The sequence below is a fragment of the Ylistrum balloti genome, unplaced genomic scaffold (genome assembly GCF_031769215.1).
Source record: "Ylistrum balloti isolate Yb309-2 unplaced genomic scaffold, AGI_CSIRO_Ybal_v1 Utg371114, whole genome shotgun sequence".
Taxonomy (NCBI): Eukaryota; Metazoa; Mollusca; class Bivalvia; order Pectinida; family Pectinidae; genus Ylistrum; species Ylistrum balloti.
Genome location: NW_026782612.1, coordinates 685,752 through 703,512, shown reverse-complemented (window position 1 = coordinate 703,512; position 17,761 = coordinate 685,752). Strand labels below are relative to the sequence as shown.

The 17,761-nt window shown below is 32.8% G+C and overlaps 1 protein-coding gene across 1 annotated transcript in view; it reads left to right on the top strand.

Annotated features, from left to right (window-relative positions):
• Nucleotides 1–17,761, top strand: part of LOC132560804 (uncharacterized) — a 147,606-nt gene that overhangs the window by 101,927 nt on the left and 27,918 nt on the right. The window contains exons 12-14 of the mRNA XM_060225483.1: nt 256–375; nt 1,769–2,090; nt 7,095–7,281. Of these exons, the coding sequence (XP_060081466.1) occupies nt 256–375; nt 1,769–2,090; nt 7,095–7,281 (629 nt within the window). The remainder of the gene's footprint in view (nt 1–255; nt 376–1,768; nt 2,091–7,094; nt 7,282–17,761) is intronic.

Here is a 17,761-nt window from a genome sequence, read left to right as displayed (position 1 = left end):
ATCATGGCCAAATATGTGGGCTTAGGATAATCTTAAAGCTATGTATTACAGAAATTAAAAAAAAGAAAAGAATTTAGGGTTGGAAAGAAAATATCTACTTGTTGAAATTTATATAGGTAATAAATCTTTTAAATCATAGATTTGAAAATTAGTCACAAAATCTCTTCTAGAAATATCAATTTTGACAAAAATTTTCTGTTACTTAAATCTGAGGGTTCAACTTTTCTGCTACTGACCAAGACATTTCATTTACAGGACAAGAAACAGTTAGCTGGTGTGATGAAGAAAATTCAGGAAATATCACAATTCTTGTCTGTTCCTGTAAGTGATGAAATTGTAGATCAGGGCGGACGATCATCAGACAACGAGGTACCTGTTATAACTAACAGAAAATTTGATCATTTTCCATCACATTTGTTTGGTCTGCTTTCATTGTTTCATTTTTGTTAATTGTTTATTTCCAATCAATAAAGCAGTAAACACCCACAATTATGATAAATAAATAAACCACCTGCATGTTATTTTCAGTTTTAGTGTTTATTTTTGTGTTTATTTATTTATCTCGGATGCTTATTAGTTTTTTGCAGAGTTTTCTTTATTTCTAATTTTCCCCTGAGCTTTAACCTTTCTTTGAAATGTTTAGCTGATAATTCGATTCTAGGAAGAACCATGACTTCATCCTCAATATTGTCACAAATTCTGTTGTCCAAGCCAACAATTGATCTAACACAGTTTTACCTGAACTGACATGTTAAAATAGAGAAAGCATAACAAATTAAATACATATATGACTGTAACTTTATTTCAAATACAAGATAAGCTATAAACCTGATCATTTAAAACTACAAATTTTTTTTTTATTAAATATAACTCATCTGGAACAAGTCAGAATGATGTGTAACGTATTATGAAGGGAGGTAACTCTACAGAGTTTAATCATGTGGGTTTTTTCTTTGGTACTTACTTTCATAGCATAGACTTGAACAATCTTTTCAGTGGTCAAAAGTCCTGTAAATTACATACTTATACACATCATTGATTCAACAGTAAGAATTTCTAAAAAATATTTGATGTTTTAGCCAATGTGTGGGTTTGTGATGTGAAAGGATAGCTTTGCTCTAGTAATGGTTTTGATCGAATTTTTAGAAATTCTGTAATTCTTTATTTATTATGTTTCATAAATACAAGAGATTAAGGCACCAATAGTAGGAATATAAAACATGTTGATTTGATCAGAAATTGGAAAAAAGGGAAATTTATTATCTAGTCGGTATGTCATACTCCTGTTTATGTTGAAGTTTACAGTGAAGAACAATAACTATTTAGTGAATAGTTCTAGGTTTATTTGGGCCTGAATAAAGGCCCCTGCCCCTAGAGAAATTTTGTTCTATTTTTCAAAAAAAAAATTCGGATTATCCTTAACAGAAATGATTAAAATATCCCTGTACATCAATTTATTTGAAGAAATGTTGATCACATTGAAATGTCTGTTGAAGCTAATTAAACAGACAACAATGATCTGTCTTGTTTTTTTTTTGTGGTTAATCAGAAAGATAATATTTTCCAATTAGTAGAAAATAACACTGTATTTTCCGCATGGAAAAGGTAGAGTTAACTGTAAAACAGGAGTAAGGAAATCACTGACTCTAATGGTAAGGACATTGATTAGATATCTAATAAAGATATACAGTAACAATGGGTTTACATTTGTTGCTGAAAGACATAAATGTTGTAGACTCAAAGTCACTTCTTTTTTTTCTTTTTCCAGGACAAACAGGATTTGAGGAGTCCTAGCCAGAGTTCACTTCCTAAGACACCTACACATCGCTCAGTGGACTTGTCTCCCCTGCTATCTTCTAGCAACTTATCTCCCTTTCCGAACTCTTTGTCACACTTACAAATATCACCAACTAATAATAATGTGAACAACCTTAGCTTGGGGTCCTCCCCTACGGGCATCACACCTGGGTCCAACTCGGGGTCCCCAAAGGGACTCCATGTACCCAATAGTTCGTACTCAGGTGAGCGGAAAAAATCTACCACACTTCTGGACATTGAGAAAAACCGCTGTCTATTTATGGAACAGCAAGGCAAGTCACCATAGCAACACACAGCCTACATGAAATCTGCTCATTTCAATCCCCAGCAAACAAAGTTTTAATATTTAACCAAAATAATTAAAAAAAAAAAAAACAGGATTTCAACAGAATGAAGATTCTATTCTAGGCCTACTTCCTGGTTATTACTGAAATACCTGTAATTTGTTCTTGACATTTTATCTGCTGTTAACTTTCAATGTAAGGATGGAATTATCTTGATGTAGAATTTATAGCCAATATAAATTACACAGCTTTAATGAGAAAGTATCATGTAACAACATTTATACCTGGTTAGGTAAGGATGAATATGAGCAGGTTTTATGTTAACTGTACTCTGAAGATCAAACAAGATCTGTGCATGAATTCTTATTTTACTTTAAATAAAATAATTGATTTTGTTACCATTGTATGATAATTGTGTAATAGTAATAATTAACTTATGTTAAATAGAATTTTTTTTCAAATTTCATGCATTCTGTATTATGTTTTCTGATCTCACAAATTAGAAACATCAAGTTTGTTTTATTCTAGAAGTGGAAATGTAAATCTTCTTCATTTAATTAATTCTCTGAGATTTAATTCAAACCATTACCTGATGTTACAAAGGATATTGAAGTTTTTAAAGATGGTTGATTTGGACAGATCTTCAGAGAAGTCTTAACATTAGCACATATATATTTAAACAGTCAATCCATGATTTCACTACATTATGTCATCTTATGTGCAAAGAGTTGTCGCAATGTCCGGTCTAACAACTGCTTGTTTTTTAACTTAAAAGTGAGATTATTTATTTTTCTGAACATTAAATGAAGGAAATAAACAACAAAAGCAAAAGAAAAAAAATTGAGTGGAGGATTTTGACTATATTTGACTTTGGTAAAACAATTTATGTTACTTTTGAAGTTTTTGGACTCCGTTTTTTAGACCACATTCCTTCATGGGATTGACTGTTTTTATGTGTAAATAGCACACATATAACACTAATATCACTGTCACCATCAAGTATATGTTGTCATGTTTTACTGCTGATAAACCAAGGAGCCTAATGTGATCAGGGGATTTAAAGGGGGATAACTCTGAGGAGGAAGGGGGATAACTATGAGAAGGAAAGGCTATGATTATGAGGAGGAAGGGGGATAACTATGAGGAGGAAGGGGATAACTTTGAGGAGGAAGGGGGATAATTATGAGGAGGAAGGGGGGATAACTATGAGGAGGAAGGGGATAACTTTGAGGAGGAAGGGGGATAACTATGAGGAGGAAGGAGGATAACTATGAGGAGGAAGGGGATAACTTTGAGGAGGAAAGGGGATAATTATGAGGAGGAAGGGGGGATAACTATGAGGAGGAAGGGGGATAACTATGAGGAGGAAGGGGGATAACTTTGAGGAGGAAGGGGGATAATTATAAGGAGGAAGGGGGATAACTTTGAGGAGGAAGGGGTATAATTATGAGAAAGAAGGGGGATAACTTTGAGGAGGAAGGGGTATAATTATGAGAAAGAAGGGGGATAACTTTGAGGAGGAAGGGGGATATCTTTGAGGAGGAAGGAGGATAACTATGAGGAGGAAGGGGGATAATTATGAGAAAGAAGGGGGATAACTTTGAGGATGAAGGGGGATAACTTTGAGGAGGAAGTGGGGACATTGTGAGGAGGACAGAGGATAATTGTTTATGAATAGGTAGGGGTATAATTGTGTATGAAGAGATAGGGGATAATTGTGTATGAATGGGAGGGCAAAAATTGTGTATGAAGGGAAGGTTATTAAGTGTGTATGGAGTGGGGGGCTAATTATTGTTTATGAGGATAGATTTTGTAAAAGGATTAGATTATTGCTTAACAAATGCTTATTTATCACCAGTAAAATATGAAAACTAGTTCTTACCAACTCTCAGTTGTAGTGTTTGCTATACTCCCATCTTTCTATGTATATCTAGTGGGTATATTTGGTATAACTTCAGTAGCATAGCCTTATACGGTATATAATCTAAAGTATTACATATATCTCTGATGTGATGTATTATATACTCTCTCTATCAGGGTGTCAGGAAACCTTCCAGTAATATCATAAGATGTGCATGCAAGGGATCTCTCAACCTTTTTCTTCATAAAACTTTTTCTCATTCACGGCTCTTTAGATTCTGCTAGAAATATGACATTTGTATCCATTTTTTTTGCAGAATCTGTTTTTAATGAATTATCTATTGATCCTGAAAGTGATATAAGGAGTCTGAAGAGTACAGTCAAACCTTTCTATAAAGGTCAATCAATATTAGGGTGAAAATTGATATCAATATGAGGTGGTCTTTATATACAGGTTAAATTAGTATGTATCTTATGATATTGGGACTAGAAACTAGTGTTCTTTAGATACAGCTAGTTGTTATAAAATAATGGCATTTATACACTTTCATAGACTTGTCAATATTATATATGAATGGCATTTATAGACAGATATTTGTCATACACAAGTAGTATTCATAGACAAGTATTTGTACAAATGCATACTTCCAAGTTCTGTGATCTTTGTGAATCACAGGTAGACAATGTCTTTCCATGTGTTCCACCTCAGTCTGATCAGGTGCAAAATAGCTGTGTACAACGGAGACTCACCTTAATTCAAACCTATAAATGCGTTCTCGTACATAAACATCTACATATCTGTTTACAATAGAGACTTGCCTTAATCCAAACCTATAAATGTGGTCTCGTACACAGATCATCAAAATAGCTGTTTACAATAGAGACTTGCCTTAATTCAAACCTATAAATGTGGTCTCGTACACAGATCATCAAAATAGCTGTATACAATAGAGACTTGCCTTAATTCAAACCTATAAATGTGGTCTCGTACACAGATCATCAAAATAGCTGTTTACAATGGAGACTTGCCTTAATTCAAACCTATAAATGTGGTCTCGTACACAGATCATCAAAATAGCTGTTTACAATGGAGACTCGCCTTAATCCAAACCTATAAATGTGGTCTCGTACACAGATCATCAAAATAGCTGTATACAATAGAGACTCGCCTTAATTCAAACCTATAAATGTGGTCTCGTACACAGATCATCAAAATAGCTGTTTACAATGGAGACTCGCCTTAATTCAAACCTATAAATGTGGTCTCGTACACAGATCATCAAAATAGCTGTTTACAATGGAGACTCGCCTTAATTCAAACCTATAAATGTGGTCTCGTACACAGATCATCAAAATAGCTGTTTACAATGGAGACTCGCCTTAATTCAAACCTATAAATGTGGTCTCGTACACAGATCATCAAAATAGCTGTTTACAATGGAGACTCGCCTTAATTCAAACCTATAAATGTGGTCTCGTACACAGATCATCAAAATAGCTGTTTACAATGGAGACTCGCCTTAATTCAAACCTATAAATGTGGTCTCGTACACAGATCATCAAAATAGCTGTTTACAATGGAGACTCGCCTTAATTCAAACCTATAAATGTGGTCTCGTACACAGATCATCAAAATAGTTGTTTACAATGGAGACTCGCCTTAATTCAAACCTATAAATGTGGTCTCGTACACAGATCATCAAAATAGCTGTTTACAATGGAGACTCACCATAATCCAAACTTATAAATGTGGTCTCGTACACAAACATCAAAATAGCTGTGTACAATAGAGACTCACCATAATCCCAACCTGTAAATGTATACTTTTTGTCAGTTTTATGTGGCTGTGTCCTACAAATGCATTTTAGCCTTTTTACAACACATAGAAGTGTTGGAGGTTTGCTGCAACATTATACATTATGACCCTCCTGGGGTTTATGGAAACTAGGAAAATTTGTAACACACTGGTACAAAAGGAAAGACAGTATGTAGATGAGTAATGTACAATATTGGCTTGATATTAAATTTTGAGGTAATTTTGTTGAAGTACAAAAATATATGTAGTTTAGTTTGAAGTTCTGGAAATATATTGTAGTTTTGTTATCACAATAACCTTATGATAAACAAAATGTCTTCACTGTGACAAAAAATCCTTTAATGAGGTCATGTGACTCCACAGACGGAGAAAATATCGTGAGTCCGTTAAAGTCAGACTGCCATTGTACGTATGATTACTGATCGTGTGTTAGATTGTAATTATAAAGAATGTTACTCCATATCTTAAATAAACGTTATCAAATCTTAATGCACAATCAAAATGACAAAAGCAGAAACGGCAGAATTCACAAGAAGGAAATTCTGTTCTGACATTAAGCGTTGACAGAAATGGCATTTGTTAGCGAGGATGTATGTGCTGAGTATGCACAGTGTGGTAGCTCAAGTCTTCGTGATTAATTTGCTGGGTCTGTTTGAGAGGAGTAGATAAAAATATGTTGTTTAAAGGGAAAGCCTACGGATTATTGAAATCCCTTATCCTTTCTTAATTGACATGCTGTTGTCAGCATCATACTACAGGGCTATTGGCAATATGTCAGAGGACAAACTAATGGATATAAAAATTTAGAAAAAAACATGTATTTATCCGGAAATAAGCCCATGTCAGTAAAAAGACTGTCAAATGCAATTTTATTGTCCTATAATAAGCCCACCCCTATATTTAGTAAGATATACGGTGTCTGCCCCTGGATTTATTGTGGGACATATGACATGAAAAAAATATCCTTTTTTTGTCTGCCCAAAACAGACTATAGCAAAGCAGATTCTAGGGTCTTTAAAACTGTACAGGGCAGATTCCCATCAGTACTTAGGTTAAAAACATCACTGAAATGGACCGAAATTTACCAAAGTATTGTCATAATTAGTTGGTTATGGTAATTGAATGGCAAGTCTTTGATTGTCTCTGTTGTTGAAATCTAATGAATCTGTTTACTTTAAAACGATGATTAAAAAGTACAAAATACAAAAATTCTGTGTCTTCGTTTGGATAAAATGATGAGGAAAGTTTAAATTTTCATCAGTACTTGATTATAACATCATAAATAATGTGTTGCATGTGGTTTTACCTGTGTGCAGGAGGCAACGTGATCGAGCAAGAAAAGAAGAGGATAGAGGAACTGAAACGTCGCGCTGCTGATGAAGGACGCGCACAGTGGGAAGAGCGTAAACTCAGGGAGGCAAATTGTAAAAGTTTTAACTCACTGGAGTCTGAAGATTCAAGTATAGCAAGTAGCTGTGAAACACCGTCAGAGAAGGAGACAAGGTAGGTAACTCTGTTTTTGAAGGAAAGGTAACTCTGTATTTGAAGGATGAATTCTTCGGTAGAAGATATATTGGTTGTTCCTTGAATATTAGTTTTCAGTGCGGAACTGAGAAAGCAGTGTAGAAAAAATTTAAGTCTTTTTATATATACTGTAAAATCATCAATTTCTTGTGAGATTTTTATTCTTGGATTTCATCAGTACCTAGAATCCATGGATTCATATGTCCATGAACTGTTTAAATTAGAATATACAAAATCAATTGTCCACCAAAAAATGCTGTTTAGAAAAAACCCATGAAAATTGAGTTCCACAAAAAGATAATATTTTACAGTATATATACAACATATTATGCTCTTTATTTTGCCATAGTTGTGAAACATAGCAATGAGATAACTATTTGACTCTATGTTTATGTATATTTAATATCGTAACAAACGTGTAACGTGCCTTGTATTATACGTAAATGTCAAACCAGCGGTGCATGAAGCGAGACTTGCTTATATGCATAAGTGGATACATTCTTCGATTTTTGTGAGGGCTGTGATCACCACTTTCATTTTAATCTTTCATGACACACTATTGATGGGTGCTTTGCTGCAAAGTTATGTGATATATGTCTCTCCCTAGGGTAACAAAGAGTAAAGCACTGCCACAGGTTCATAAGGAAGCCTAGAATTTCATTATTAATACAACTTCATATACAGATAGATTTCACAATACAACTTAATATACAGATAGATTTAACAATACAACTTAATATACAGATAGATTTAACAATACAACTTAACATACAGATAGATTTAACAATACAACTTAACATACAGATAGATTTAACAATACAACTTAATATACAGATAGATTTAACAGATAGATTTAACAATAGATTTAACAATACAACTTAATATACAGATAGATTTAACAATACAACTTAATATACAGATAGATTTAACAATACAACTTAATATACAGATAGATTTAACAATACAACTTAATATACAGATAGATTTAACAATACAACTTAATATACAGATAGATTTAACAATACAACTTAATATACAGATAGATTTAACAATACAACTTAACATACAGATAGATTTAACAATACAACTTAATATACAGATAAATTTAACAATACAACTTAACATACAGATAGATTTAACAGATAGATTTAACAATACAACTTAACATACAGATAGATTTAACAATACAACTTAATATACAGATAGATTTAACAATACAACTTAACATACAGATAGATTTAACAATACAACTTAACATACAGATAGATTTAACAATACAACTTAATATACAGATAGATTTAACAATACAACTTAATATACAGATAGATTTAACAATACAACTTAATATACAGATAGATTTAACAGATAGATTTAACAATACAACTTAACATACAGATAGATTTAACAATACAACTTAATATACAGATAGATTTAACAATACAACTTAATATACAGATAGATTTAACAGTACAACTTAATATACAGATAGATTTAACAGATAGATTTAACAATACAACTTAACATACAGATAGATTTAACAATACAACTTAATATACAGATAGATTTAACAATATAACTTAATATACAGATAGATTTAACAGTACAACTTAATATACAGATAGATTTAACAGATAGATTTAACAATACAACTTAACATACAGATAGATTTAACAAAACAACTTAATATACAGATAGATTTAACAATATAACTTAATATACAGATAGATTTAACAATATAACTTAATATACAGATAGATTTAACAATACAACTTAATATACAGATAGATTTAACAATACAACTTAACATACAGATAGATTTAACAATACAACTTAATATACAGATAGATTTAACAATACAACTTAACATACAGATAGATTTAACAATACAACTTAACATACAGATAGATTTAACAATACAACTTAATATACAGATAGATTTAACAATACAACTTAATATACAGATAGATTTAACAATACAACTTAATATACAGATAGATTTAACAATACAACTTAACATACAGATAGATTTAACAATACAACTTAATATACAGATAGATTTAACAATATAACTTAATATACAGATAGATTTAACAATACAACTTAATATACAGATAGATTTAACAATACAACTTAACATACAGATAGATTTAACAATACAACTTAATATACAGATAGATTTAACAATACAACTTAACATACAGATAGATTTAACAATACAACTTAACATACAGATAGATTTAACAATACAACTTAATATACAGATAGATTTAACAATACAACTTAATATACAGATAGATTTAACAATACAACTTAATATACAGATAGATTTAACAATACAACTTAACATACAGATAGATTTAACAATACAACTTAATATACAGATAGATTTAACAATACAACTTAACATACAGATAGATTTAACAATACAACTTAATATACAGATAGATTTAACAATACAACTTAACATACAGATAGATTTAACAATACAACTTAACATACAGATAGATTTAACAATACAACTTAATATACAGATAGATTTAGCAATACAACTTAATATACAGATAGATTTAATAATACAACTTAATATACAGATAGATTTAACAATACAACTTAATATACAGATAGATTTAACAATACAACTTAATATACAGATAGATTTAATAATACAACTTAATATACAGATAGATTGAACTCTTGCTTGTAACAAATGTTGATCTTTCAATTAATCTGAAGATATGAATGGAGATTATCTTTTTATGTCCTTTTCATAATAGTGTTTATTATCATTATCTCAATAAATCTTTTCTTTTTATCCAAATGTGTTTACTTTCCACATCACAATAGATTTATTCTCTTTATCTAAATTTATTTATTCTTAACATCACAATAGATTTATTCACTACATCACAATATATTTATTTTCTACATCACAATTTATTTATTTTCTACATGACAATGGATTTATTTTCTACATCACAATAGATTTATTTTCTACATCACAATAGATTTATTTTCTACATGACAGTAGATTTATTTTCTACATGACAATAGATTTATTTTCTACATCACAATAGATTTATTTTCTACATGACAATAGATTTATTTTCTACATCACAATAGATTTATTTTCTACATCACTATAGATTTATTTTCTACATCACTATAGATTTATTTTCTACACCACAATATATCTATTTTCTACATGACAATAGATTTATTTTCTACATGACAATAGATTTATTTTCTACATGACAATAAATTTATTCTCTTGGTCACATGTGGTTTATTCTGTTATATGTAAGAGATATATTCACTATCATAATGGTCATTAAGAATAATTCTTGTTTAGATTTACATTTATTTGTTATAACAGATCGTAAATCTGAGAAGACTATGAGCTACAGAGCCTACAATAAAATTACTAGTCAGCCCTACAGATTATATGTGAGAAGCCTTGTAAACAGCTCCTTAAGACAGTCAAGAGATACAAAATCAATCACTTTTGTATGACAAGCCTCTCAACCATAAACAATTAATGTCAGATCAGGCCGTGTTTCAGAGACTCACATTCAATTCCACTGATAGCTTTTCTCTGTTTATTATTTCCGCTATTTAAGCAAAAATTTGCAAGTGGAGGAAACTGCATGTGTAATTGATGTAATTTTGTTGGACATAGCTTGATGTAGTTGTATCTCCTCTAGTAAATATCCTTCATATTTCTGAGATCAATATATGTTTGCTGAATACTGATTCTTGTTTCAAAAATCATCTCATTCTTGCTGTCTTATTTACCTCTCCTTCATATTCCTTCCATCCTTCCTTCTTCGTCTTTTCGCATCCTTTTTTCCCTCCCCTTTTTTTGTTTTCACTTATACGACAATAACACTCACTCTAGCAAACTTTTTTCATGCCCTTTAGTCTTATTCTAAAAGCATTGACATGCCAATCGGATTCCAAGTACCTAATCGTCTGAAGTCGTTCATTTGTAATTAAGGCTAAGCCTGATTAACGAGCTGATCAGGATGGCTTTGTGGACAACAGTATGAGCCCCTGGTTAGAGTTCAAGTAAGAAGCTTCTGGTCTCGGGCAGATTTCGTAATTCACCATTTTGCTGTCTTGTTAGCTAGACACAGTGATTCAGTTTATTTCACTTCCCACTTACATTAATTGTTGATTTCTAATGATGTATTCAATTTGTCTTTCTTAAAAAAAGAAAGTTGACAAGATAATGACCTTGACCTTAGTGGAAGCTCTGATAAATGTGTCCAGGAGCCTGACTTTAGTGACCTTGACCTTCAGTTTTACTCAGGAGAGTTTGAAGCATTTTACCATAGTGGTTTTAATACATTTTACCATAGTGGTTTTAATACGTTTTACCATAGTGGTTTTAATGTATTTTACCATAGTGGTTTTGATACGTTTTACCATAGTGGTTTTAATACGTTTTACCATAGTGGTTTTAATACGTTTTACCATAGTGGTTTTAATACGTTTTACCATAGTGGTTTTAATACATTTTACCATAGTGGTTTTAATACGTTTTACCATAGTGGTTTTAATACATTTTACCATAGAAGTTTTAATACATTTTACCTTAGAGGGTTCAATGCATTTTATCTGCAAGGGTTCAATGCATTTTATCTGCAAGGGTTCAATGTATTTTATCTGCAAGGGTTCAATGCATTTTATCTGCAAGGGTTCAATGCATTTTATCTGCAAGGGTTCAATGTATTTTACCTAAGAGGGTTCAATGCATTTTACCGAAGAGGGTTCAGTGCATTTTACCTAAGAGGGTTCACTGTATTTTACCTAAGAGGGTTCACTGTATTTTACCTAAGAGGGTTCAATGCATTTTACCTAAGAGGGTTCACTGTATTTTACCTAAGAGGGTTCACTGTATTTTACCGAAGAGGGTTCAATGCATTTTGCCTTAGAGGGTTCACTGTATTTTACCTAAGAGGGTTCACTGTATTTTACCTAAGAGGGTTCAATGCATTTTACCTAACAGGGTTCACTGTATTTTACTGAAGAGGGTTCAATGCATTTTACCAAAGAGGGTTCACTGTATTTTACCTGAAAGTGTTCAATGCATTTTACCCTGGAGGGTTAAGTGCGTTTTAGCTAGGAGGGTTCAATTTTACAACTTTTTTCAAATCTTTTGTAAAACATTTTTGAATAATTTACCTATAGGATGTATAGCAAAATTGTCTTTTTAACGTAAATGGCACAAGTATTTCAATTGAGCTAGCAAGGTGACAAGGATATAAACATGTTCACTAAGGAAAAATTTCTCCTAAGTGATAACACAGAGTATCACACTGTTATACCTGAGGTGAAGAACTTGAATATCAATCCTTACTCAGGACAGTTTATAATTTTCTTTAGAAGTTGTGACCACATCCATTCAGGGCCGTTGTTGTGTCCTTTGGTATGACACTCTATTGTCTCAATTGATTTGGTAGACTTGTGATGGTCCTCCCATATACTATTCATTGAGGTATTAGCTGTGGGATACTACAAGGAGACCCTGCCTAAAAATGACCCTAGTTGTTGACAGGGAGATAAATAAACTAGATGGAAAAAAACAAAGGGAGACAATCTTGATGATTTTTCAGAAGAGTCATAATTTCAAATAATTGAGAAGAAAGATAATCCACTAATTAAGTGACTACACTGTATTTATGATAAATACTATTTCGGGTCTTTTTTTAGTGTTCTTCAAGCTAATGAATCTCTCCCTTTCTCAGTCAGGATTTATTGCTATTAATTCCAAACCCCTGGGACCTCTTTAGACTGTCTATGATCAATATAAATGGGAGATTGGAAGAGTCCATGATAAACATTTAGGGGTGATCAATTAGAAATGACCAATACATTGACACCCTTGTCCTACATAACCTCTGTCAGACACTCTATAAAAAAAACCAGCCACACGGACGAGGAACCTGTCAGAGAGAATTAATATTCTAGCTTTTAACTTATGCAAGACTGCATGTACTCTTTTCAGGTGTGAGGGAATGCCGACACACAGAAATCACTGATCTGGAGTTATGATTTCATGCATGGTTGACCAATTTATTTGATCTTCTTGGTCATTACTTAAGGTGTAGACTTGTCTGTATATGTTGTAAGTCACAGTAGTGTAGGCAGCATGGTCACTAAATATATGAGAAGGACGAGTAGTGTACAAAAAGGATCACTCAATAAGCCCGTGTGTAGAGATAAACCTCGTTTATTGTAGTTTCAGTTGAAATATTGACAAATGTTATATCATTATTCATTAATTGTACAATAATCACAAGAGAAGTTGGTGGAAAGGTGGGGTGTCAATAATTGATGCAACTACTAGAAAGTGGAATAATTGTCAATAACAGGGTAAATGACAATAAGAGAATTATCAGTCAATTAGGCAAAACAATAAAGGCAAGAAACCGTCAGTCAGAGTCATGGGAGTAACTGTCAATAAAGGGAAGTAACTGTCAATCACAGGAGTAACTGTCAATAAAGGGAAGTAACTGTCAATCACAGGAATAACTGTCAATAAAGGGAAGTAACTGTCAATCACAGGAATAACTGTCAATAAAGGGAAGTAACTGTCAATCACAGGAATAACTGTCAATAAAGGGAAGTAACTGTCAATCACAGGAATAACTGTCAATAAAGGGAAGTAACTGTCAATCACAGGAATAACTGTCAATAAAAGGGAAGTAACTGTCAATCACAGGAATAACTGTCAATAAAGGGAAGTAACTGTCAATCACAGGAATAACTGTCAATAAAGGGAAGTAACTGTCAATCAGAGGAGTAACTGTCAATAAAGGGAAGTAACTGTCAATCACAGGAATAACTGTCAATAAATGGAAGTAACTGTCAATCACAGGAGTAACTGTCAATAAAGGGAAGTAACTGTCAATCACAGGAGTAACTGTCAATAAAGGGAAGTAACTTTCAATCACAGGAGTAACTGTGAATAAAGGGAAGTAACTGTCAATCACAGGAGTAACTGTCAATAAAGGGAAGTAACTGTCAATCTCAGGAGTAACTGTCGATAGAGGGAAGTAACTGTCAATCACAGGAGTAATTGTCAATAAAGGGAAGTCATTGTCATTTAAGGGAGTACCTACCAATAAAGGAAAGTTGGGGTGCAGCAGGAGAGTAACTGTCAGTTATGGGAGTATATATCAACAAAGGGAAGTAACTGTCCATTAAGGGAAGTAATTGTCAAAAAAGGGAAGCTGGGGAGGTCTGACATCACTGTTATTTACCCCGAGTGAGAAGCCATATTACACCTATAGGGAGTGCTGCTTACTACCACAAGCTGATGTGTATACAGCTCATTGAATCAACATTTCATTGTGATCTTAGTGCAGGTTAGTGGTGACTGATACTGATGATACTGATGATACTTCACTAGAAAGGCAATTTACTTGTTACTTGTAATTTGTCAGTCTTCAAGTTTTTTTTCACTTCAGGAAAATGTACATAAATGTTTGTGAGGTTGTAGTCTGCAGTTTGGCAGGAATTTCTTTTTGCTAATGACTTACATGCATGACTACGTAGTTTATTGGCAATACCAAAGTTAATGACACGTAAACCAGACTGCTTTCATAAACCCAGTTTTAATTTGTCAGTTGGGTATATATAATTGATGGTGAAGCTGTGGGTCAGAGTCTGTCAGCTTCATCAGCTTGTATCCCTGACAGATCTGGTTCCTGGGTGTTAAAACAGCTTCAGAACCTGATCTACTATGGTTAACTGGATGTTTGAACCCTGTGGAAATTGTGTACTAATTCAGATTCATAGTATGGAGTTTCCATGCAGATCTAATTGACATTTTAATTATCTCAAAGTTGTAGAAATTGTTGGACCATGTGATAATTATACTTCTTTGATCGTTGTTATGGAAATTAGACCCTATTATCACTAAAACATGAGTTTGCACAGGAATGTTCAGAAATTACACTAAACAGGAGATTAAGGAACACGGAGAATGTTTCAGCTCCGTGGATGTTGCACAGTGTCTTCCTGTCATTCTTACATCATACTTGGATAACTTTTTCGGACAGTTGAAAGAAATCTGAGTTTTCTAGTAAATACCGGTGTTTGTTTATGAAGGATTTTCTGGCGTCAGACTGGAGTTACCTTAACTTCTAGGCCCTGATTGGATTACAATGTCAGTCTTTTTGAATCTTGAGTGTAATCACATTTTTTTATGTTGATGTTTATTGGCTTATCATTACAGGGCTGGTGAGTGTTTGTCTAGTACATCAACAAGTGTGTTGTATTTCCAGGGAGGTGCCAACACTGATCTGTTTGCTTGCATATTGGTAGAATTGGATATTTACATTTCTGTAAATGAAATTTGATTACATATTGATTTATCTAGAAAGGAAAATTGTTTACACCTGTCTACTTGGTTTTAAGACCGATGAATATTCATGAGGGAAAGCTATTTGGGTGATTGCGAGAAATATACATATCTGATTATTTGCAGAGCAAAATTAATTTTCCGTTCATCAACATTGTACCCATCTGATTCAGAAATAATTGGTTTCTGCTGAGCCAGCTAATGAGGCCTAATAGGTTGGTATGCTAGTCGAGGAGTAATCTAACCAACAGGTGTTTGTCTTCCTACTGCCAAACACATTCCTGTCATTTTTGTTATACTTTTTTAAGTTTGTATAATTTCTGTACATTTCTGCTTTGATAATCAACTCCTTTCAAAGTTAGGTGATGTCATTACTGCATATTGTGTTCTGTAATAATTACGGTTCAAAAAAACCTGTATATATGTTGTTCTGAACAGTATTTATGACAGAGGACCAGATGTATATCTACAGTACAGTACAAGACTTAATATATCAACTGCACTAGTGTTTTGTGCAGTTTTTACAGTACAATTTTTACTGTATATATTTACTTTACAGTGTGTTCTGTACAGTAACTATGGTACAAGATTTAGTGTATATATTTACTGTACAGTGTGTTCTGTACAGTAACTACGGTACAAGATTTAGTGTATATATTTACTGTACAGTGTGTTCTGTACAGTAACTACGGTACAAGATTTACTGTATATATTTACTGTACAGTGTGTTCTGTACAGTAACTACAGTACAAGATCTACTGTATATATTTACTGTACAGTGTGTTCTGTACAGTAACTACGGTACAAGATCTACTGTATATATTTACTGTACAGTGTGTTCTGTCCAGTAACTACAGTGTACATTGCAAGATATAAAAATTTTTTATGTTTAAAATACATTTCTGTAATATTGAGATATATCCGTAGTATAGATGTTGATTACACAAGTAAATGTAGATTACCTGTAGATAGAGTACAGGTGTAAAATATACAGGTATATTAAAGTATGTAAAGGTGTATATTTTGGAACAGTTTTGTACCAGTTGCTGTAGCTGAGACTATCTGGAGTATGTATCTCGTTGTAGATGGAAATTTCATTTTTTTACCCTCCTCTGTTGAATTTGACTTCCCACTGTTTGGCAGTGTGTCTGCAGTTTACACATAAATGATGAAATAAATACCACTCAGAGGTAGTCTCGCCAAAAGCGACCCTGGTGTAGCATATTTCACTATATATCTGACCTATTTTTTTATGAAGAGTTTACGAAATAAAAATTGTATGTCTGTTCTAGTTTCAATATGGCAACTATTTAGAACTGCTGAAAAGCAGGTTGGATACTGTCTGTGATGTTCTTTACTGAGCTCATACTATCATATAGGTAGTGTTTTGTAGATCACTATACTTAAGTGGTACTTGATTTTACTGATGGCTGTTAAGTGGAACTTTCCTGGGTATTTATCAAAGTAAATACGGTAATAAGGTGATGTTTTTCTCTTCTCAATGCAACTTGACTTGATTCTCCGTGGGTAATCAATTGGCCAGTTTCCGTGGTGATAGAATCATTAGCACAGCTAAATAAATCATAAATAAGAAAAATGAAAAAAAAAATCATTTTATGAAAGGAAGACTGCAGATTTTCCTCTCTATGATGGAGGTTAGAGGGGAGGAACACTGTAGTTAGTGAAACAGGGGGGAGTTTTTGGCAGAGACGAACATAGATATCGGTATCTTTGTATAGTTACTGAGATGATCCAAAACGGCCTGGCATTCTTCTCTGATCCTGATCAGCCTTTGATAACTACAAAACAGTCAGCAGGTTTGGACTAATACCTACAAAACACCAACCAATTACTAGATTTTTTTATGAACAGTTGGAACAATTTAAGACCAGTAAATTTCTACCTTTGTTTCTCAGGGATGTTCTAGTGGAATAAGTGTTCTGGGTTAAATCTGTGCTTGAATTCTGTGATTTTAGCTTCCTCTTAGAAACGTTTTGAAATCCTCTTGAACATGAAAGTAAATAACACATAATATTGTGGGCGGCCAGGCTGTTTGGTTTGAATAAACTTCCTATCATGTGCATTCAAAAT